The 18,528-nt window shown below is 40.4% G+C and overlaps 1 protein-coding gene across 2 annotated transcripts in view; it reads left to right on the top strand.

Moving 5' to 3' along the window:
• The first annotated feature begins 1,043 nt into the window (after positions 1 to 1,043).
• Positions 1,044 to 18,528, top strand: part of med13a (mediator complex subunit 13a) — a 149,793-nt gene continuing 132,308 nt past the window's right edge. For both annotated transcript variants that reach the window (XM_078422084.1, XM_078422083.1), the window contains exons 1-2: positions 1,044 to 1,337; positions 17,347 to 17,581. In XM_078422084.1, coding sequence (XP_078278210.1) covers positions 1,263 to 1,337; positions 17,347 to 17,581 — 310 coding nt within the window. In that variant the 5' untranslated portion in view covers positions 1,044 to 1,262. The remainder of the gene's footprint in view (positions 1,338 to 17,346; positions 17,582 to 18,528) is intronic.

Raw genomic sequence — 18,528 nt, 5'->3', positions numbered from 1 at the left:
CTCAATTGCTTCCATTGGATTTAAAATTTACTTTAAAGGAAATAAATAGAGGACTAATTTACAAAGTTGTATTTGAAGCCACCAAGTCAGAAAGTTGGTGAGAATTGGTGCCAAACTAAGTATAACTAATTTTGTAGTTTGATGAAAATGTTTTATTGAAAGTGCACATACAGTTGCAGATCTGTTGAGTGATGAACAACCTTTTTTTTTACCACAATCTGATTCTTTTTTATTCCGTTTTTCCTAATGTGAACTGTTCCCTCTGGAAGGCGACTTCCCTCTGGAAGGCGACTCCGGACTGTCAAAGCATATAAAAACAGCTTTTTTCCACGAGTGATAGTTCTACTCAATAACCAAAGTCTGTAGTCTCTTTTTTGCTCTGGTTTATTTTCACCCACATGTTTAGACCGTATTGGTGTATCCTTATTGTTTAGATGTGTTTACGCTTTATTCTTAATTGTTAACTGTATGTTTGTGTTGTCATTTGTGAGTGGAGCACCAAGGCACATTCCTTGTATATGCATACCTGGCTAATAAACTTATTCATTCATTCATGAGTTAAATATAATTTGTTTGGATATAATCATTTTATCTCTAGAAACTTTTCAAAACCCTTTAAAATGCTGGACTTGGTTGGTGCGAAAGTTGAAATGTGACACCATTTGTTAATAGAAAATGAGGGAACAGGCGATAATTTTCTAAGTATTTTGCTGATAAGGTACAGCATGTGTCGGATGAAAATGTAAATAAAAATCAGAGTATCTGGGCTGCGGTGTATTGGGCTGGCTTGGTTTTGCGCCTCAAGTGGCCAGGGCGGGAAGTGTGCGCATAACGATTTGTGCTCCATCGCGCCCCAAGCGGCCGCCCAGCGGAGTCGCCGAACGTGTCACGTGACGGACCTCCGCCATTAAGTCTGGGACGGAGGCTCCCATGAAAGGAAAGGACTGAACACAAACCTGAGTGCCGAGAGAGAGGCGAGCGGGGGGGGGGGGGGGGGGAAGAGGGGGAGGGGGGAGAAGGGAGGGAGGGAGGGAGGGCAGGAAGGAAGAGAAGGCAGGAAGAGAGGAGACAGAAGACAGATGCCTTCACCTCGTTCCTTTTTCTGAGGGGAAGAAGGACAACTTAAAATAAAACATCTTGGATTTCATGTGGAGAAAACATTTAAGGGAATTTTCTCGAGGGGAAGACTTTTTTATTTTTCTTGTTTATGTATTTCCTTTCGAAGTGCGCGTTAGGTCTGCTTGGACGATGCAGGGATCGTGATGATGAGTTCGTCCGGCTGCTGGGTGGCGAACGGGGCGAGTTTGGAGGATTGCTACTCCAACCTCTTCTCTCTGGTGAGTGATTGAAGCGGCCGTCGTGCAGCCATTTTCAAACCGCGGCCTTCACTCAGGCGTAGTAGAGGGGAGGGGAGGGCGGGGGTGTTGTAAAAAAATACCTGTAACCTTATTTACAATACACATTTCTAAATGGACAAGAGAGAAAAAATACATGCAACTCTTTTTTTAAAATTAAAACCAATCACTACTTTTCCCTCATAGTTCCCTTCCCCCTCTTTAACTTGCAGATGGCTTGAAGTGAACATTCCTGTATACATGACAGGGGAAAGTGTTTCTTTTCCTAGTTTGCAATATTTGAAACAAAAAGTATACATTGTGCCGAATACACATTTAAACTCGTAACTGCTCGTGTATTTTTAAAAAAAAGCTAACTTGACTCTTTCTCCTCTTGACGTACTACTTGGTAACGAAGATCGCCTTTTAAACTTGCAGGGGGATATCTGCTTTACATTTGTAAAACAAAATGTTTTAATCGTTTGTTGCCTTCTCTGTTATGTGAAAAAGCAAAGGTATTTTAACAAGAAACTGGAGTTGGTGGTGAAATGTCGTTTAAAAACCATAAGAATGCGATAAGCTCGGAGGCTGTCATCTTATCTCAGGATATTTAAGTGTGAATTTTGATTTAAAGATGACTGATTATATTGAAGCATACAGCCTTTTTACGCTTTATTTCTTTTCTCCCCTCCCGCCACCACAGTCGTTCACTCTGGAGGCGGATAGAGTAACTGCATCGTGAAAGGGAAGTGTTTTTGAAAACCCCCAGAGAAAAGCAAAAATAAATAGATAAGCAATCAGTTTCAAAATGAAAATTCCAGTCGACCGAGGAGAAAGATTCACGGGTTTTAAGTGTTTAAATGCAACGTTAGGCATGTTTTCTTGGACGTATAACTTTTTAAAAACTCTAACGAATAGTCTAATTCGCAGAAAAAGAAAGATATCAGATTACTTAAATTATATTTCTAAATATATTTGGTGGAATATGTAGTTCAGAAACCATTTTTTCCTTTGAGCAAGGCAGCAAAGTGCATTGTATACGAAATTAACATTTGTGTATTTATTTGGAAAGCAGAATTGATTGCTGTCGAACAAATGTGGCCATTGCATTCCTCCAAGCTGACAAAACTTGCCTACCTTGTATGTTTGCTTTTATTAACATTGAATTTAAGGGAAAGGGTGGTGGAATGGAAAGTTTAGGAGTTTGTTGGTCCTGTGGGAGTCTTAAATAACCTTTAACATTTTTTGAGAAGCTTTTTTGGAAACCTTAATATGGCTGCCCAGCTGTCTGCTAAAAATGATTAGTTACTCTCATTACAGTTGAATGTGTCACCATTTAGCACTTTTAAAGAGAGGAAAATGTGGATGAGCTGTGGAATATGGAAGATAAAATGGGCTTCACCCAATTTCAGATTACAAACAATGTACATAATCATCAAGAAAAATGGAATTGCAATTTTAATTTTAAAATTGTTTTCATACTTCTGAGCCCCTCCCCCAACGATTTTGGGTCCATTGAGGAGCTCTTACTGCTTTGATTGGTCCTCCTTGAGATAATATGAATAATCTGAGCTGGAGACTTCATGACTGTTGTAGTTTTCATTGGTGTCTGACAGGAGATATATTCAAATGGAGTGAGAATAGTATTACCATTACTTCCAGAGATGTGTGGTTTTTTTGGCTTTTGCGGCCCCTTATATTTAAGAAGGAGATGAGTAAGTAGGATAAAATAGCACTAGTGTGTTGGTCGGCATGGACACGGTGGGCCGAAGGGCCTGTTTCTACGCTGCACATCTAAACTAAATTCTCTAAAATAAAATTTGTTCTTGCCCATCTTCCCCTTTCCCCCATGCACCATTGAAAACAAAATCATTTTATTTTGGGAAGAAATGCGGTAACAGGATTTAAGGTAAAACTAATACATGCACCTGTGATCTTTATGGTTAGATGTAATTTATTGTATTGGTTTGCAACAAGATCTTGATGAACTCTGAATATTATTTTGAAGATCTGCTCTTGGCTTAGTAAAAACTTCATTTCCCTAATTGCCATAATTTTGAAAGTATTAAGGTTTCTTGATGTAGAGTAGATAACTAGAGCAGGTCTAACCTGATTTATGGTTGTATATTGGTTTTACAAGGCAAAAATGCAGTATTATTTATTTTTTCCCCCCTGCCATTTATGGTACAGACTCTAAGCTGAATGATTTCCTTCTGCAATGTTTCTAAGACTCTTGCTGGAGTTGGCACCATGACTGATGCTGCTTTTTTTGTTGTATTTTCAGAGTTACATTCTTCTATATATCTATTAAATGCTGGCATCTCTGGGATCATGGGATGTCAAGCCCAAACCTGTTTTCATTCAACATATATATGGGAATCAAAATTGTGCCATGACTATCTTCCCTTCTCTACTGTTCCTGCTCATCCTCCAAGGGTGTTTTCCTGCCCAATTTTTAGTAGTGTCTTTCCCAAGGTTGCTGATTATAATCTGTATTGCTTGGTATCATATTAAGGGCATGAACTTGGCTAACAGTTTTATAAAGGAACAACATCGCAGGCAGTGTTAAGTATTTGTTCCGTTTTATCGGGGTATTCAGTTTTGCTACCTTAGTCTTTCAGCAGTGGACTTATTTTAGTAATGGTATTTTAAAATTATGGAATGGAACTAATGAAGGACATCATGCTTCACATTTGTGCCGTTCAGATGTAACAATACTTGGTTCCTCAGAGGATAATTTATGAGGAGCTGAGCTTTCTATAAATAAATCCACATACATAGACTTTCTGGCCAGCAAATCTGATCTTGCTGTTAGCCTATTTGTGATGTCATGAATGTAGTATCAAGGAATGGCCTGATTATAAAATATTGGTTTTGTTCAGGGGAGCAGAGGACAAGCCTCAAGTCCAGGAAGCCTAGCTATTAACATAGTGTGTTATAGCCAGCTAATAATATACAGTGCTCTCCATAATGTTTGGGACAAAGACCCATCATTTATTTATTCGCCTCTGTACTCCACAGTTTGAGATTTGTAATAGAAAAAATCATATGTGGTGAAATTGCACATTGTCAGATTTTATTAAAGGCCATTTTTATACATTTTGGTTGTACCATGTGGACATTACAGCTGTGTTTATACATAGTTCCCCCATTTCAGGGCACCATAATGTTTGGGACACATGGCTTCACAGGTGTTTGTAATTGCTTAAGTGTGTTTAATTACCTCCTTAATACAGGTGTAAGCGAGCTATCTGCACCTAGTCTTTCCTCCAGTCTTTCCATCTACTTTGGAAACTTTTATTGATGTTTATCAACATGAGGACCAAAGTTGTGCCAATGAAAGTCAAAGAAGCCATTATGAGACTGAGAAACAAGAATAAAACTGTTTGAGATATCAGCCAAGCCTTAGGCTTACCAAAATCAACTGTTTGGAACATCATTAAGAAGAAAGAGAGCACTGGTGAGCTTGCTAATTGCAAAGGGACTGACAGGCCAAGGAAGACCTCCACAGCTGATGACATAAGAATTCTCTCTATAATAAAGAAAAAAAACCCCAAACATCTGTCCAACAGATCAGAAACACTCTTCAGGAGTCAGGTGTGGATTTGTCAATGACCACTGTCTGCAGAAAACTTCATGAACAGAAACACAGGCTACACTGCAAGATGCAAACTACTGGTTAGCCGCAAAAATAGAATGGCTGGGTTACAATTTGCCAAGAAGTACTTAAAAGAGCAACCACAGTTCTGGGAAAAGGTCTTGTGGATACATGAGACAAAGATTAACTTATATCAGTGATGGCAAGAGCAAAGTATGGAGGAGAGAAGGAACTGCCCAAGATCCACAGCATACCACCTCATCTGTGAAACACAGTGGTGGGGGTGTTATGGCCTGGGCATGTATGGTTGCTGAAGGTACTGGCTCACTTATCTTCATTGATGATACAACTGCTGATGGTAGTCGCATAATGAATTCTGAAGTGTATAGACGCATCCTATCTGCTCAAGTTCAAACAAATGCCTCAAAACTCATTGGCCGGCGTTTCATTCTACAGCAAGACAATGATCCCAAACATACTGCTAAAGCAACAAAGGAGTTTTTCAAAGCTAAAAAATGGTCAATTCTTGAGTGGCCAAGTCAATCTGAATCCAAGCTGAACCCAATTGAGCATGCCTGTTATATGCTGAAGAGAAAACTGAAGGGGACTAGCCCCCCCCAAACAAGCATAAGTCGAAGATGGCTGCAATCCAGTCCTGGCAGTGCATCACCAGAGAAGACACCCAGCAACTGGTGATGTTGATGAATCGCAGACTTCAAGCAGTCATTGCATGCAAAGGATATGCAACAAAATACTAAACATGACTACTTTCATTTACATGACATTGCTGTGTCCCAAACATTATGGTGCTCTGAAATGGGGGGACTATGTATAAACACTGCTGTAATTTCTACATGGTGAAACCAAAATGTGTAAAATTGGCCTTTATTTAAAATCTGACAATGTGCACTTTAACCACATGTGATTTTTTTTTAAAATCACAAATCTCAAATTGTGGAGTACAGAGGCAAGTAAATAAATGATAGGTCTTTGTCCCAAACATTATGGAGGGCATTGTATGTTCCTGGAATTGGCAATGTTCCATTGGTCCTGATATTGTAAGCTGCCCACTTCTCTTTTTGGGTTTTATGGAGTCACTTTTGGATCCATAGGATTTCTGTTGGTGTTGATGTCATTAACAGCTGAAGAATGAGAATATCTGATTAGAGAAGGTCTCTGTTCTGGCTTACAAAGAAAATCTAGATTTGACTAAAATAAACCTAGAATACTTGTCTCCCTTTTGACCCCCCCCCCCCCCCATTTAACAAATACAATAAATACTGAGTCATGTACAGAATTTGGAAGAAGTCTAATTGGTCTTATTTCCCTGCATATTGTGTGTAGGTGTTTTTACTTGGACTTTAAACATCCCTTTTAGAGAGATCTTTGTGTATTGCATTCTTGATTTTACATTTTCTGTCAGAACTGTGTGCTTGCTCATTAATATGGAGACACCACCAATTGTGGGCTGACTCTGTTAATATTGCAGTCTTGCTGTGGGTTTAAAAAACCCCAACACAGAACCAGGCACTTCGGCTTAATTTTCCCGTGCTGACCCCAATGCCATATCAGTGCTAGTCTCATCTGCCCACGTTTGACCCATGTCCCATTAAACCTTTTCCACCCACGTACCTGTTCACATTTCTTTTAAATGTTGGAATTACTTAAAATCAGAAATTCTTTTCTGCAGTATTTTGGAGATGGCAGATTCTGTCAATTTTGTTGTGATGAATGACTAATAGATTAGTTTACTTTGGTGTTACTTGAAGTAACATTGTTAACACCAGAGCCCTCTTTCCCCTTTCCTTGGAGTACAGTGGAATATTTTCCATATGTCCCGTCAGACTGGGCCTCCGTTTAATATTGTGCATGAAAGATGGTTCTTCTCACAAAGGAGCATTTGATCTTGGCATTGCTTTGAGAGTTAGTTGAGATTGTTATTAATTCTGGAGTGGGTTATGAACTTATTTTCTGATTTTGAATGTGTGGCCAATTTGCAGGCTTGCTCCTAAAAGTTGGCATTTGTTTCTGTTGTATTTGCAGAATGAAGCCCTTTGACAGAAGCAAATGAATCTTGTCTAGTTCTGCTGTAATACTAGGTCAGCATATGATGCACTATGTCATAACAGTATCATGGTTAATTCTAGTTATGCAGGCTGCTTGTATTGTTTAATGTGATAGAGTCCCATAGCAATTCATAATCCTGTAGCATAGTATGCAGAGTAATCGTTTTGATATTGTCTGCAGAAGAATAGTTTTGAGGCGAGTTGGCATGGAGAAACCTCTGTCACTATTTGCAGAAGATGTCATTATAATGATGACAGTCTGACTGGATGGTTTTGTTAAATTTTCAGGAGCAAATTTCATTGAGGGATGCAAGATATCTATCTAAAATAAGCGCTGACTATGTAAACACAGCTCTGCATGATACTTAATGTAAAGAAAAATAAAGGGAATTTCTGTTCAGGGTTGTAAAATATGAAGTATTTGCTGGAATTTGGATTATATGGCTTTACTTTACCACCAGAAAGGAGAAAATTACAAGGAAATGTTCATTGCTCATGATTTTTCTTTATCCAAGATATATCTGGGTCTTCCAAAGTTTAAAACTGAAATCTGATATCTGTGTTAGTAATATGCTGCGGGATTAGCTAATTATATAGCTAATGGGATTTGTTATGCAGGAATAAATACCATCTACGATGATGTGACTAGTTTCAGAGTCCAAAGACACCTGTTTGTCCTTGTCTTTATTTACTGAAACACTTCCAAATGAGTGACCAACTGTCTTGTAGGGAGTAATAGTTATAAATAAAAATAATTACTTCCCGTACCATTATTATAGTTTTTATACTCTTACTTTTGGCATGATGAATTTTTAATTCCAAAATTAAGATGTTTTTTAATCATAATTAAACTATTTTAGTTTGCCCTCTTTACATGGCATCTTTTAACTTTAAAAATGCCCTAAGCTCCTATACAGAAGCACAAGAAGAAATGACTGAACTAAGCGATAGCAGATGAATAGCTGGCTTGGTTATTTTAATGTAGAGAAAGTATGGAGTAAAATATTTTAATTAACATTGTGTATTGATTTGTATTGACTAACTATTTGAATTTCGATATCTTTTTGTGAAGTTGGTGTTTATTCCTAGAAAAGTGTGGTCCAATAATTTCCTGTTGTGTTCCATTTCTGCAACTGGCCCGAAGCATGGGATATTTTAGATTGCTTTTTAAAGCTCGTTGAGTATTATTGATACTTAGAAAAATGTAATGTTCTGAAATCCCATTGTACTGGTAACTTCAAAGTAAATTAATAAAATATTAATTCCATATTGCACCTAAATTCAATAGATGTTCATATTCTTAAGTCAGAAATTTAAATTTTAAGTTGTAGTTCTTTGCATTACTGTGTTTTCAAAAATATTTTCCTGTTTTGACTGATTCTATGACCAAAGGAACAGGATATCTGCATCTCCTTCTGACCATTTTACTTTGAATTGAATGACTCTTGGGGAGTGACAGTCACATGGTGTAAATGTCCGTGTGTGTCCCCCCTCCCCATCAAGTATGGTGTTTATTTTGATGAGGGCCAAGATCATGGAATTGTAGACATTGGCTTGCCCTGCTACTCCTCTCTGTTGTGCATTCTAGGACCACATACTATTTTTTTTTAATCCAAATTTTATCTGTGTGAAATGGTATTTCAGGAATAGTTAGGAGAGCAGCTGCTGTTATGCTTAGATGAGCAGTCATTAACAGTTCCATGCCTGTATGTGGCTCTTCTTGGGACTTGCTGTAATCGGACAATGATGGGAGTGCAGTTTAATATACTGTAGACGTACTTGAAGATTAAAAAATATATATTTTTCATCTTTTTGTATCTTGATGAATTAAAGAAATATTGATAGTGGAAATGTCTTCCAGCAGGTTTTCCCCTCTGAAGTAAGAACTCCTTTTCATTTCGAATATTAAGATATCATGACACTTGTTAGTGCATTATAAGCAGGTAGGCAAGCTCTTTGGGAAGGAATCCAAATGTGGATAATGTTATACATGTACTTATGCTTTTTCCAGCTAAAAAGCAGTAATTGATTCTGGAGTTGTACAGTGTGGAAACAGCCCCTTTGGACTACTGCGCTCATGCCATCCCAAGTATCTGCACTAATTCCATTTACCCACATTAAGTCCATTGCCTTCAAGGGCTCAATTTTTGTTGCCTAAATGCATAATTGTCATGAGACTCTTTGCTTCCACTGACCTTTTGGGTAGTTCCTTCCAGCCTCCAACCCACCTATGTTTGGCGGGGCGGGAAGGGCTTCTCGGATCCTCGCTGAACCTTTGCTTATAGCCCCGTGATTTCTACCTCCACCCTTAAACCATGCTCTGGTTAGGGGGGGGGGGGAAATTTTACTTTAAACCCTAACCATTCCCCTCATAATTTTATATCTCTATCAGGTCACACCTTGGTTAACACTGCTCTTGATTATTTTGTTCTCATGATGATCTTGGTTCAAAATGTCACAGTACATATTTATGCAAAGGAAATGTGTTGCCTAGGTATTGCTGAATGTAGTAGTTACAATGGTATCTTTTCAGTTGAGAGTTGTCTAATGCCTTGTATTCTAATTTGTTGTTGGGTTCCCATTACCTTAAATCTATATTAGTGAATCTAAAATAGTGTTTTGCACAGGGTCTCTAAATTTTTGCTTTGCATGCGACTGAAGGGTGCAACTATATTGCAGTGGCAGCTGCTACGGGTGGAACACTGGAGAGTAGAGGGTCTTCTGTGAATTTGTTTTACAATGTGATTAGATGTTTATAGTCTAGGCTGGTTTGGTGTGAAATAATTACACAAAGAAAAAGTTAATTTGGTTATCTTTCAAATTGATGAATGTTTAGACTTAAGTAGATTTGCGCAAGGATTTTTGTCCCCACATGTACTAGAATCCTAATTGAAATTAATGAAGTAATGTAGTTTCCTCAATTTCAAACATTTCCAGAATATGCTTTGATATTTATTGCCATTTGGTTACTTTTAACCTCTTGTGTTTAATAGCTGCTTCACAGATTTAATATATTCAATCCTATTGTGAGTATAACTATAAATTTGGAGTAAAAAACAAACTGCTGACGGATTCCGGTGGGTTGAGCAGCATCTGTGCATCTGTGGGTGGGGGAGGGTTGAAATGGAATTGTCGATGTTTTGGATCGAGACCTTGCATCAGGATTAAATTCTGAACATTTGGCATAGTTTTTTAAAATTTAGTTTCTCTGTGATAGCAATCTGGACTTGAGTCAGAAGGAATACTTCAGGCATGCATTCTAAAGAAGTACCGCAATGTTAAAAGTTTTAACTTTGGATGAAAAGGTAAACTGGTGTCTGTGTATCGTTTTGAGTAAAAGATCCTGTCATTATTTGAAGAGCAGGGAAATGTAAACAGTTTAATTTTTAAAGCAGCATATTTTATGTAATAAATGTATCTCCCTTCCAACATTTCTCAAAGATTATCTTTATTCCCATGTTTCTTTGGGACAGTGTAAATTGACTGTTTCCCTGCTGGACCATGACAAATTACACTTGACTAAATCGAGTATTTTTTAAGTGCTTTGGGACACTGAAAAAATGCATAAATGTAATATTTGTTTTAAATGAGCTTGATACTTGAATATCTATTCTATATATTACTAAAGCTCTCATCTTGTTAATATATATATTTGTTCCCAACGTACAGCCAAAACGGTACATGATAGTCCAACAATTTTAGGCCCACCTTACTCTCCATTGGCCTGCGGTTCAAATGGTTGTTATATATATTTTTTAATTGACTTTTTAAACTTAAAACAATTTTTAAACTTTAATAAATTTGATTGCCTCTACCACCTCTCCCCACGTGGGGTCCGTCCGGCGCGTCCTGATTGGCTACCTCCGATTTGCCTTCACAATGGGAACCCAACGGGTCCGCGCATGCGCAGTTGGGGCCCGTTGATCTAATACTTAAGGCTGCCAGATCCGCTTGTGCGCAGTTGGGGGATGGTTGCCACTCGGAGGATGTGGGATCCACTGGAGTGGCAGCCAATGGGGGGGGTGGGGGGCGAAGGAGGGGAGGAGAGCTCTCCTTCGCACGGGACCAGTGAGTGACTCCCTCTTCCCTTTCCTCTCCCCCCTTGCCTGGCGCCGGAGGAGTTTAAAGGGAGGTTGACAGGGGATGGAGTGGGTGATGTCATCAGTTGGGGGAGGGTTGCCGGGCCCACAGGAGAGGAGATTGGGGCCCAACAGGTCCACGCCCGGCTAGTTGTTTTTAAACCTACCTTGAGGTTTTGGTTTTGGCAACTCAATTTGGATACAAAAGTTTGTAGGAGAATGCCTGCTTTTCTGTCTGTGCTCATGTTTAATCAGTAGGATTAGTACGTGGGTGAGAAGGATAAGTGACAATGTATATGTCACACTGCCTGCAACTGAGATATCTAAACATATTCCAGTATGTGGAGCAAGTTAAACTCCACCCACCACAGCTCATCTTTCCATTAATACTTTACAGAAGTGATTATTTTTTTCAACATTGAATTTTCAAGGAAAAAATATTTGGACTACATTCATAATTTGAAAAGTGACCTGTCCATAAAACAACAGAAACGTAACAAGCTAAAGTCTTTGAGTCAACAACATTTAAACAGGAACTTGTAACTAAAATACTGTAGTCTTTAATGCGTTTACTTGCAATACAAGACATTTTAGCAGTACCTTCCTGTTTTTAAACTTTATCTGAAGCTTTGTTTAAAGACAAGTGTAAATAATTTTCTTTATATAGTTCTGGATTTTGACCAGAGTGTAAAATCATTCATAATGTAGTCTGGCGCAGCACTCTGTGGTTGAACATCAGCCCAGCATTCCAATTTAGTTGTACACAGACAGAGAGTTCTCTGCAGTGCCTTTTTAGCTGTACAAACACATTCCAAAGCAGTTAGAGAAGTTAGTATTAAACCTGCTGTTTACTTGCCACAAATATCTGTAGTAAAAGTATTACTGCGTGAGGGTGGCTATTACAGAGGACTCTGGATTTTCTTTTTTTTTAAATCACAAGCCTGAACAGGAAATTACAAATATTAGAAACCAGAAAAAGAACCTAAATACTGGAAATAGTCTGCAGATCAAGTTTTATTAGCATAGGTTTGATAAGTTGTGATGAAAGGTCATTAACATGAAATGTAAGTGCTCTCTCTGCATAAACTGCCTTCCTGTTATTTTTAACTTCTTAGAAGCAAGATCCTTGGAATAAATGGCATACTTTATTTTTCTGAATTCTTATACACTTCCAACCCAATTGTCTGAAGTAGAAAATAACTTGCAGAGACACAAAAAACTGCAGATGCTAGGATCTTGAACAAAAAATACAAATTGCTAGAGGAACTCAGCAGGCCAGGCTGCCTCTTTAGACTTTAGAGGTACAGCATGAAAACAGGCCCTTTGGCCCACCGAGTCTGCGCTCACCAGTGATCACCCGGTACACTAGGACTATCCTATATACTAGGAACAATTTACAATTTTAGAGAAGCCAATTAACCTACAAACCTGTACGTCTTTGGAATGTGGGAGGAACCCAGAGCACCTGGAGAAAACTCATGGGGAGAACATACAAACTTTGTATGGACAGCACCCATAGTCAGGATTGAACCCGGGCGCTGTAAGGTAGCAACCCTAATGCTGCGTCACTGTGCCGGGAGGGAATAGACAAATTACATTTTGGATTGAATCATTCAGGAAAAGGGTCCTGACCTGAAGTGTCGTCTGTCTATTCCCTTTAGATGCAGCCTGACCTGCTGAGCCTCTCTAGCACTTTTTTAGTCACTTTTGAAATTTGCTTTTGAGAATTCATGTAATATTTTCTTGTGCTTCATTTTTCCGAAAGATATATTTCCACTTGCACATTTCTTGGACTGTCAAGGAATCTGGAGATATATTAGAAAAGTCTGTCTTTAAATATTTTGTGAATGGAATGGAATTCTACTTTAGACTCTTAACATGTATTAATAGAAAATAATGTTTTTAAAGGTGTCAAGGTCAGGTTATTGTCACATGCACCAGTTAAGGTACAGAGAAATTTGAGTTACCATACAGCCATACTAAGTGAAAAGCAACAAGACACACAACCACATAAAAGTTAACATAAACATCCATCACAGTGGATTCTACATTCCTCACTGTGATGGAAGGCAATAAAGTTCAATCTTCCTCTTTGTTCTCCTGCGGTCGGGGCAGTCAAACCATCCGCAGTCGGGGCGATCAAAGCTCCCGCAGCCGGCGATCGAAGCCCCCGTTGGGGTCATCGAAACTCCTGCGTCAGGGCGGTTGAAACTCTCCGTGGCATGGAGCTCCTCTTCTTGCCAGAGACAGCGGGCTTCATGATGTTAAAGTCCACAGGCCCCGCGGTTGGAACTTCGATCCCCCGGCAAAGGGATCGCAAGCTCCGCGATGTTAAAGTCCCGCAAACTCCTGAGGTTCTGGAGCGCCAGGTCTGTCTCCAGGAAAGACCGCCAACTCCACGATGTTAGGCCGCAGTGGGGACGGAGATACGATACGGAATAAAAATCGCGTCTCCGTCGAGGTAAGAGATTGGGAAAAAAGTCGTCCCCCTCTCCCTCCTCCCGTTCCATCCCCCTCCCCCCATTCCATCCCCCCCTCCCTATTCCATCCCCCTCTCCCTATTCCATCCCCCTCTCCCTATTCCATCCCCCTCTCCCTATTCCACCCCCCTCTCCTCCCCCCATTCCCTCTCCCTATTCCATCCTCCTCCCCCTATTCCATCCTCCACTCCCTCCCCCCATTCCATCCCCCTCTCCCTCCCCCTATTCCATCCTCTACTCCCTCCCCCCATTCCATCCCCCTCTCCCTCCCCCATTCCATCCCCCTCTCCCTCCCCCATTCCATCCCCCTCTCCCTCCCCCCATTCCATCCCCCTCTCCCTCCCCATTCCATCCCCCTCTCCCTCCCCCATTCCATCCCCCTCTCCCTCACCCCATTCCATACCCCTCTCCCTCCCCATTCCATCCCCCTCTCCCCCCCCATTCCACCCCCTCTTCCACCCCCTCTCCCCCCATTCCACCCCCCTCTCCCCCCCATTCCACCCCCCTCTCCCCCCCCATTCCACCCCCCTCTCCCCCCCATTCCACCCCCCTCTCCCCCCCATTCCACCCCCCTCTCCCCCCCATTCCACCCCCCTCTCCCCCCATTCCATCCCCCTCTCCCCCACATTCCATCCCCCTCTTCCCCCCCATTCCACCCCCTCTTTCCCCCCCCATTCCACCCCCTCCCCCATTCCACCCCCTCTTCCCCCCCCATTCCACCCCCCTCTCCCCCCATTCCACCCCCCTCTCCCCCCCCTCCCCCATTTCATCCCCCTTATCCTCCCCCCTATTCCATCCCCCTCCCTCCCTAGGAGATAGATTTAAACTTTTAAATGTGATTAACTTTAAAAATACAACACTGATTTCAATGAAACTTCTTCCATTAACACCAAAGGGACGACGGTGAGTAAGGTGGGCCTAAAATTGTCGCCCTATCGTGTACCGTTTTGGCTGTAGTTCAGGAACAAACAAACGAGAGTTTTAGTATATAGATAGATGTATGAGAAATATGGTAGTCATAAGTGAGTAGCAGGACATCTTTCTAGTTAGAATTAAATCACCCCGAAGAAACAAGAGGAACTAACTTGAGAGTGCCATGGATAAATCTCCTAATTAAGTATTTAATTAGTGACCAAAGTTGTCATTTTTGGTGCATAGTTCAAAAAGCCACAGTAGAAAGGAAAGCTAAGGAGTTGCTAATCTGATTACTGCTGAACTGAAATTGTTAATGCGTGATTTGGCAAATCATTTAAAAATGGATCTGTATTCAATACATACAAAGAACAGCTATGCGTATGTTGCATTGAAATGTATTCATTAGTATTGTAACATTGGGGTTAATTCACTGCTGAATCACTAGTTTCTGTATAGTCGATCGGTTCTGTATTTTGAAGTCTTGAGAACAGTTCAATTCCTAGTTAATGGAGCAAAGAGGAATTATACTTTTAAAAGATGGTTTTTCTGTGCGTTGAATTGAATACATTGCTTTTCATTTCTTGTATGTCACAGAATTACTTGAACCTGTATATTCATGGCCTTTGATAGAAACAAAAGTAAATGCAAGCCATTTGGCACCTCCACCATTCAATAAAGTATGGCTAATCTTATATCTTCAGTGCTGCTTTCCGTACTAACACCGCAACCTGATTCCCTAAATAACTTTTTAAAAGCTTATCGATCCATCTTGAACATACTTAATGATTAACCTCCATAGTCGCCTTGGGTAGTGAATGTCAAAGATTAATTGCTTCGGTGAGTAGAAATTTCTTCTCTACCCTGAATGGCTGTTTCTCTATTGTGAGACTATTTCCTGGCTCTAAATGTTTTGGCCAGGAAAAGCATCAACTTTGCATCTAGATTTCCCCCTAAGAGTTTTGTATTCTAAATGAATTTGAGGCCTAATCTATTTGATCTCCCCGAATAAGACAAAGCCACTGTACGAAATATTGATCTGGTGAACTCCCCTGCACTCCCTCTATGACGAATATCTTTCCTTGGGTATGGAGACCAGACTGCTATGATATTCCAAATGTGATTTTGTCAGGATTTCATATAATTGGAGCAAGATGTCTCTACTCCAATTCTCTTGTAATAATGACCAATACCCTGTTTGCCTTTTCAGGGTGGCACGGTGGCACTACTGGTAGAGTAGTGGCTCTAGCGCCAGAGACGATCCTGACGTCAGGTGCTGTCAGTGTGGAGTTTGCAGGTTTTCCTTGTGACTGCATGAGTTTCCTCCAGATGCTCTGGTTTCCACCCACATTCCAAAGACGTGTGGGTTTGTAGGTTAATTGCCCCCTGTAAATCGTCCCTAGTGTGTAGGTAGTGGATGAGAAAATGAGCTAACATAGAACTAGTGTGAATGGGTGATTGGTCATCAGCATGGACTTGGTGGGCCGAAGGGACTGTTTCCATGCTGCATCTCTAACCCAAACTGCTGGTTGAACCTGCATATTAACGTTGTGATTTGGGTACAAGTACACTTGAATCCTTCTGAACACCATTGCTTTTCAATTGGTTGCCATTTACAATAAAACACTCAGCACTTTAACCAATGCCTTGCACTTTTTTCCCCATTATATATTCCATCTGCCATGTCGTTGCTCGCTCACCTGAAGTTGCTTTGCATCCTCTTCATAAAACTATATGGCAGTGTAGTCTGCATCATCAGCAAACTTGGATACATTGCCTCTTGATTTCCTTTCCCAGGTCATTGATATAGATTGTGATTAGTTGGCCGAAAACCATTCCCTGTGGCACTCCACTGGTTGCACGCTCCCAACCCCCAAAGTAATCTGTTTATTACTTTTTTGTTGTACATTTAGCCAATTCATTGTTGCCGTTCACATCATCATATCATATCATATATATACAGCGCGGAAAAAGGCCTTTTCGGCCCACCAAGTCCGCGCCGCCCAGCGATCCCCGCACATTAACACTATCCTACACCCACTAGGGACAATTTTTACATTTACCCAGTCAATTAACCTACATACCTGTACGTCTTTGGAGTGTGGGAGGAAACCGAAGATCTCGGAGAAAACCCACGCAGGTCACGGGGAGAACGTACAAACTCCTTACAGTGCAGCACCCGTAGTCAGGATCGAACCTGAGTCTCCGGCGCTGCATTCACTGTAAAGCAGCAACTCTACCGCTGCGCTACCGTGCCGCCCTTTACTTTAGGAACAGAACCATGGTTTTAATTTTGTTTGATAATCTTGTCGCATACTCCATCCATCTGACAATCACCCAACCCCCCCCCCCCCCCCCCAACCTGTATCCACCTATCACTTGCCAGGCTTTGTCCCACCCCACCTCTCTTCCGGCTTTCTCTTTCCTATTCCAAGTCAGTTGGAAAAAAGGGTGCTGTTGAATTTTACATCGATTATATGCCATGGTGAACAGGAATTTGGTTATAATCCAATGTTACGCTTTATCATGTTTATTGCACCCTTTTCATATTGAAGCCACATTACACTTGTATAGTATAAACTAGATCACTTAACTCTTCTCATGACTTTGTCTTATAGATAAATGCTGAATGTGGGAAAAATTACAAATGTGTTTTTTCTAGACTTGAGCTCCCGAGGTAGATGAGAATTGCTGCAATTTTAGTTTTTTCACCAGAGATTCGGACCAAAAAAATTCCGGTCCTTTTGGCTGAAAATCAAATGTCCTGACATTTCAAAAGTTGTCTTTGCATTTGATTATGTTTCTTTCCATTAAAGTAGAAATGACTGGGCAGTCAATTATGTAATATTGGGGTAACATGTTTTCATTTCTCTCTAGGCTGATCTGCCTGGGATTAAATGGCGTCGTTATTCGTGGCAAGGTCCTGTGGGGACACCACTCGTCATCCCGGTGGCTGAAGATGATGCTATTCTTTGCAGTTTTAGCCGTTGCTTGAAGGCCAATGTACTTTGTGTCTGGCGAAGGGATATGACACCAGGCCACAGAGAGCTTTGGATTTTCTGGTGGGGCGAAGTGCCAAATTTTGCTGATCTCATTCATCATGAGCTCAAAGGTGAGAATAAAAATGGATCTAAAGTTGCCTTTTTAAACACTTATATGATCTCAGACTTTGATCAAATCTGTTAATGTTCTTGGATCGTATAGCAAATAGCTGCATCCAGCAAATGATTGGATAGGTATGAGGATAGTAATCTGAGAGTGAAGCAGAATTGAAATCTAATTGCTGTCACTTGTTTTAGATTATTGAAGTTTATGCCAGCAGTAAATGGTTAACATTTTCCCCAATATATGTGGCAGTGTAACAAGTGAACTGTGTCAGGAGAAATATAATGTGAATTGTGCTTTCTTTTTCTAACACTCTATTCCATCTTGTTTCCCACTGTCCTAAAATGCACTCTAAAGTTGTAAATTAATTTGATCTAGTTCAACAACTACCTCTTAGTTTCAATTGTTCGCAGCCTTTGTTCTCCATTTCTGTAACTTTTGCAAAACTTCCAGAGAGGATGCATTTGCTTCTTACCACTGACTTTGATCACCAGGAAACTTGTGCACCCTTCTCTTTATTGATTGGATGCTATGATTCTGGAATTTCGCTTGTTGACCATTTTCACCACCTTTTTGGTCTTTGAAGGAAAATTGTTGAATTGTATTTTTGATTGTTCCTCTGAAGCATCTTGATGTATTTCTACACTGAAAATGCTATTTTAACATGCCACAAAACTTTTTCAGTGAGTCTTATTAGCTACAGGTGCTAAACTGGTTTTGTTGTTCCAAGCAAAGATGAGGTTAATATTTTGCAAGATTTTAAAGTCATGGTCATAGAGTTTTAGAATCCTACAGCACGAAACAGATCTTTGACCCTTTATGATGTTTAATCTCTTCTATAATTCGATGCTACAATTTATGGAATATCTTGGTGAAAGCTGCACTGTACTCTCTGTCCTTCCTATTGTGTGGTGAACTGAATATGCAATATATCAGGTGCGGCCTAACCAATGT

The sequence above is a fragment of the Rhinoraja longicauda genome, chromosome 26 (assembly GCF_053455715.1).
Source record: "Rhinoraja longicauda isolate Sanriku21f chromosome 26, sRhiLon1.1, whole genome shotgun sequence".
Lineage (NCBI taxonomy): Eukaryota > Metazoa > Chordata > Chondrichthyes > Rajiformes > Arhynchobatidae > Rhinoraja > Rhinoraja longicauda.
The sequence above is the reverse complement of the archived record's forward strand: the minus strand, read 5'-3'. Positions and strand labels throughout refer to the sequence as shown.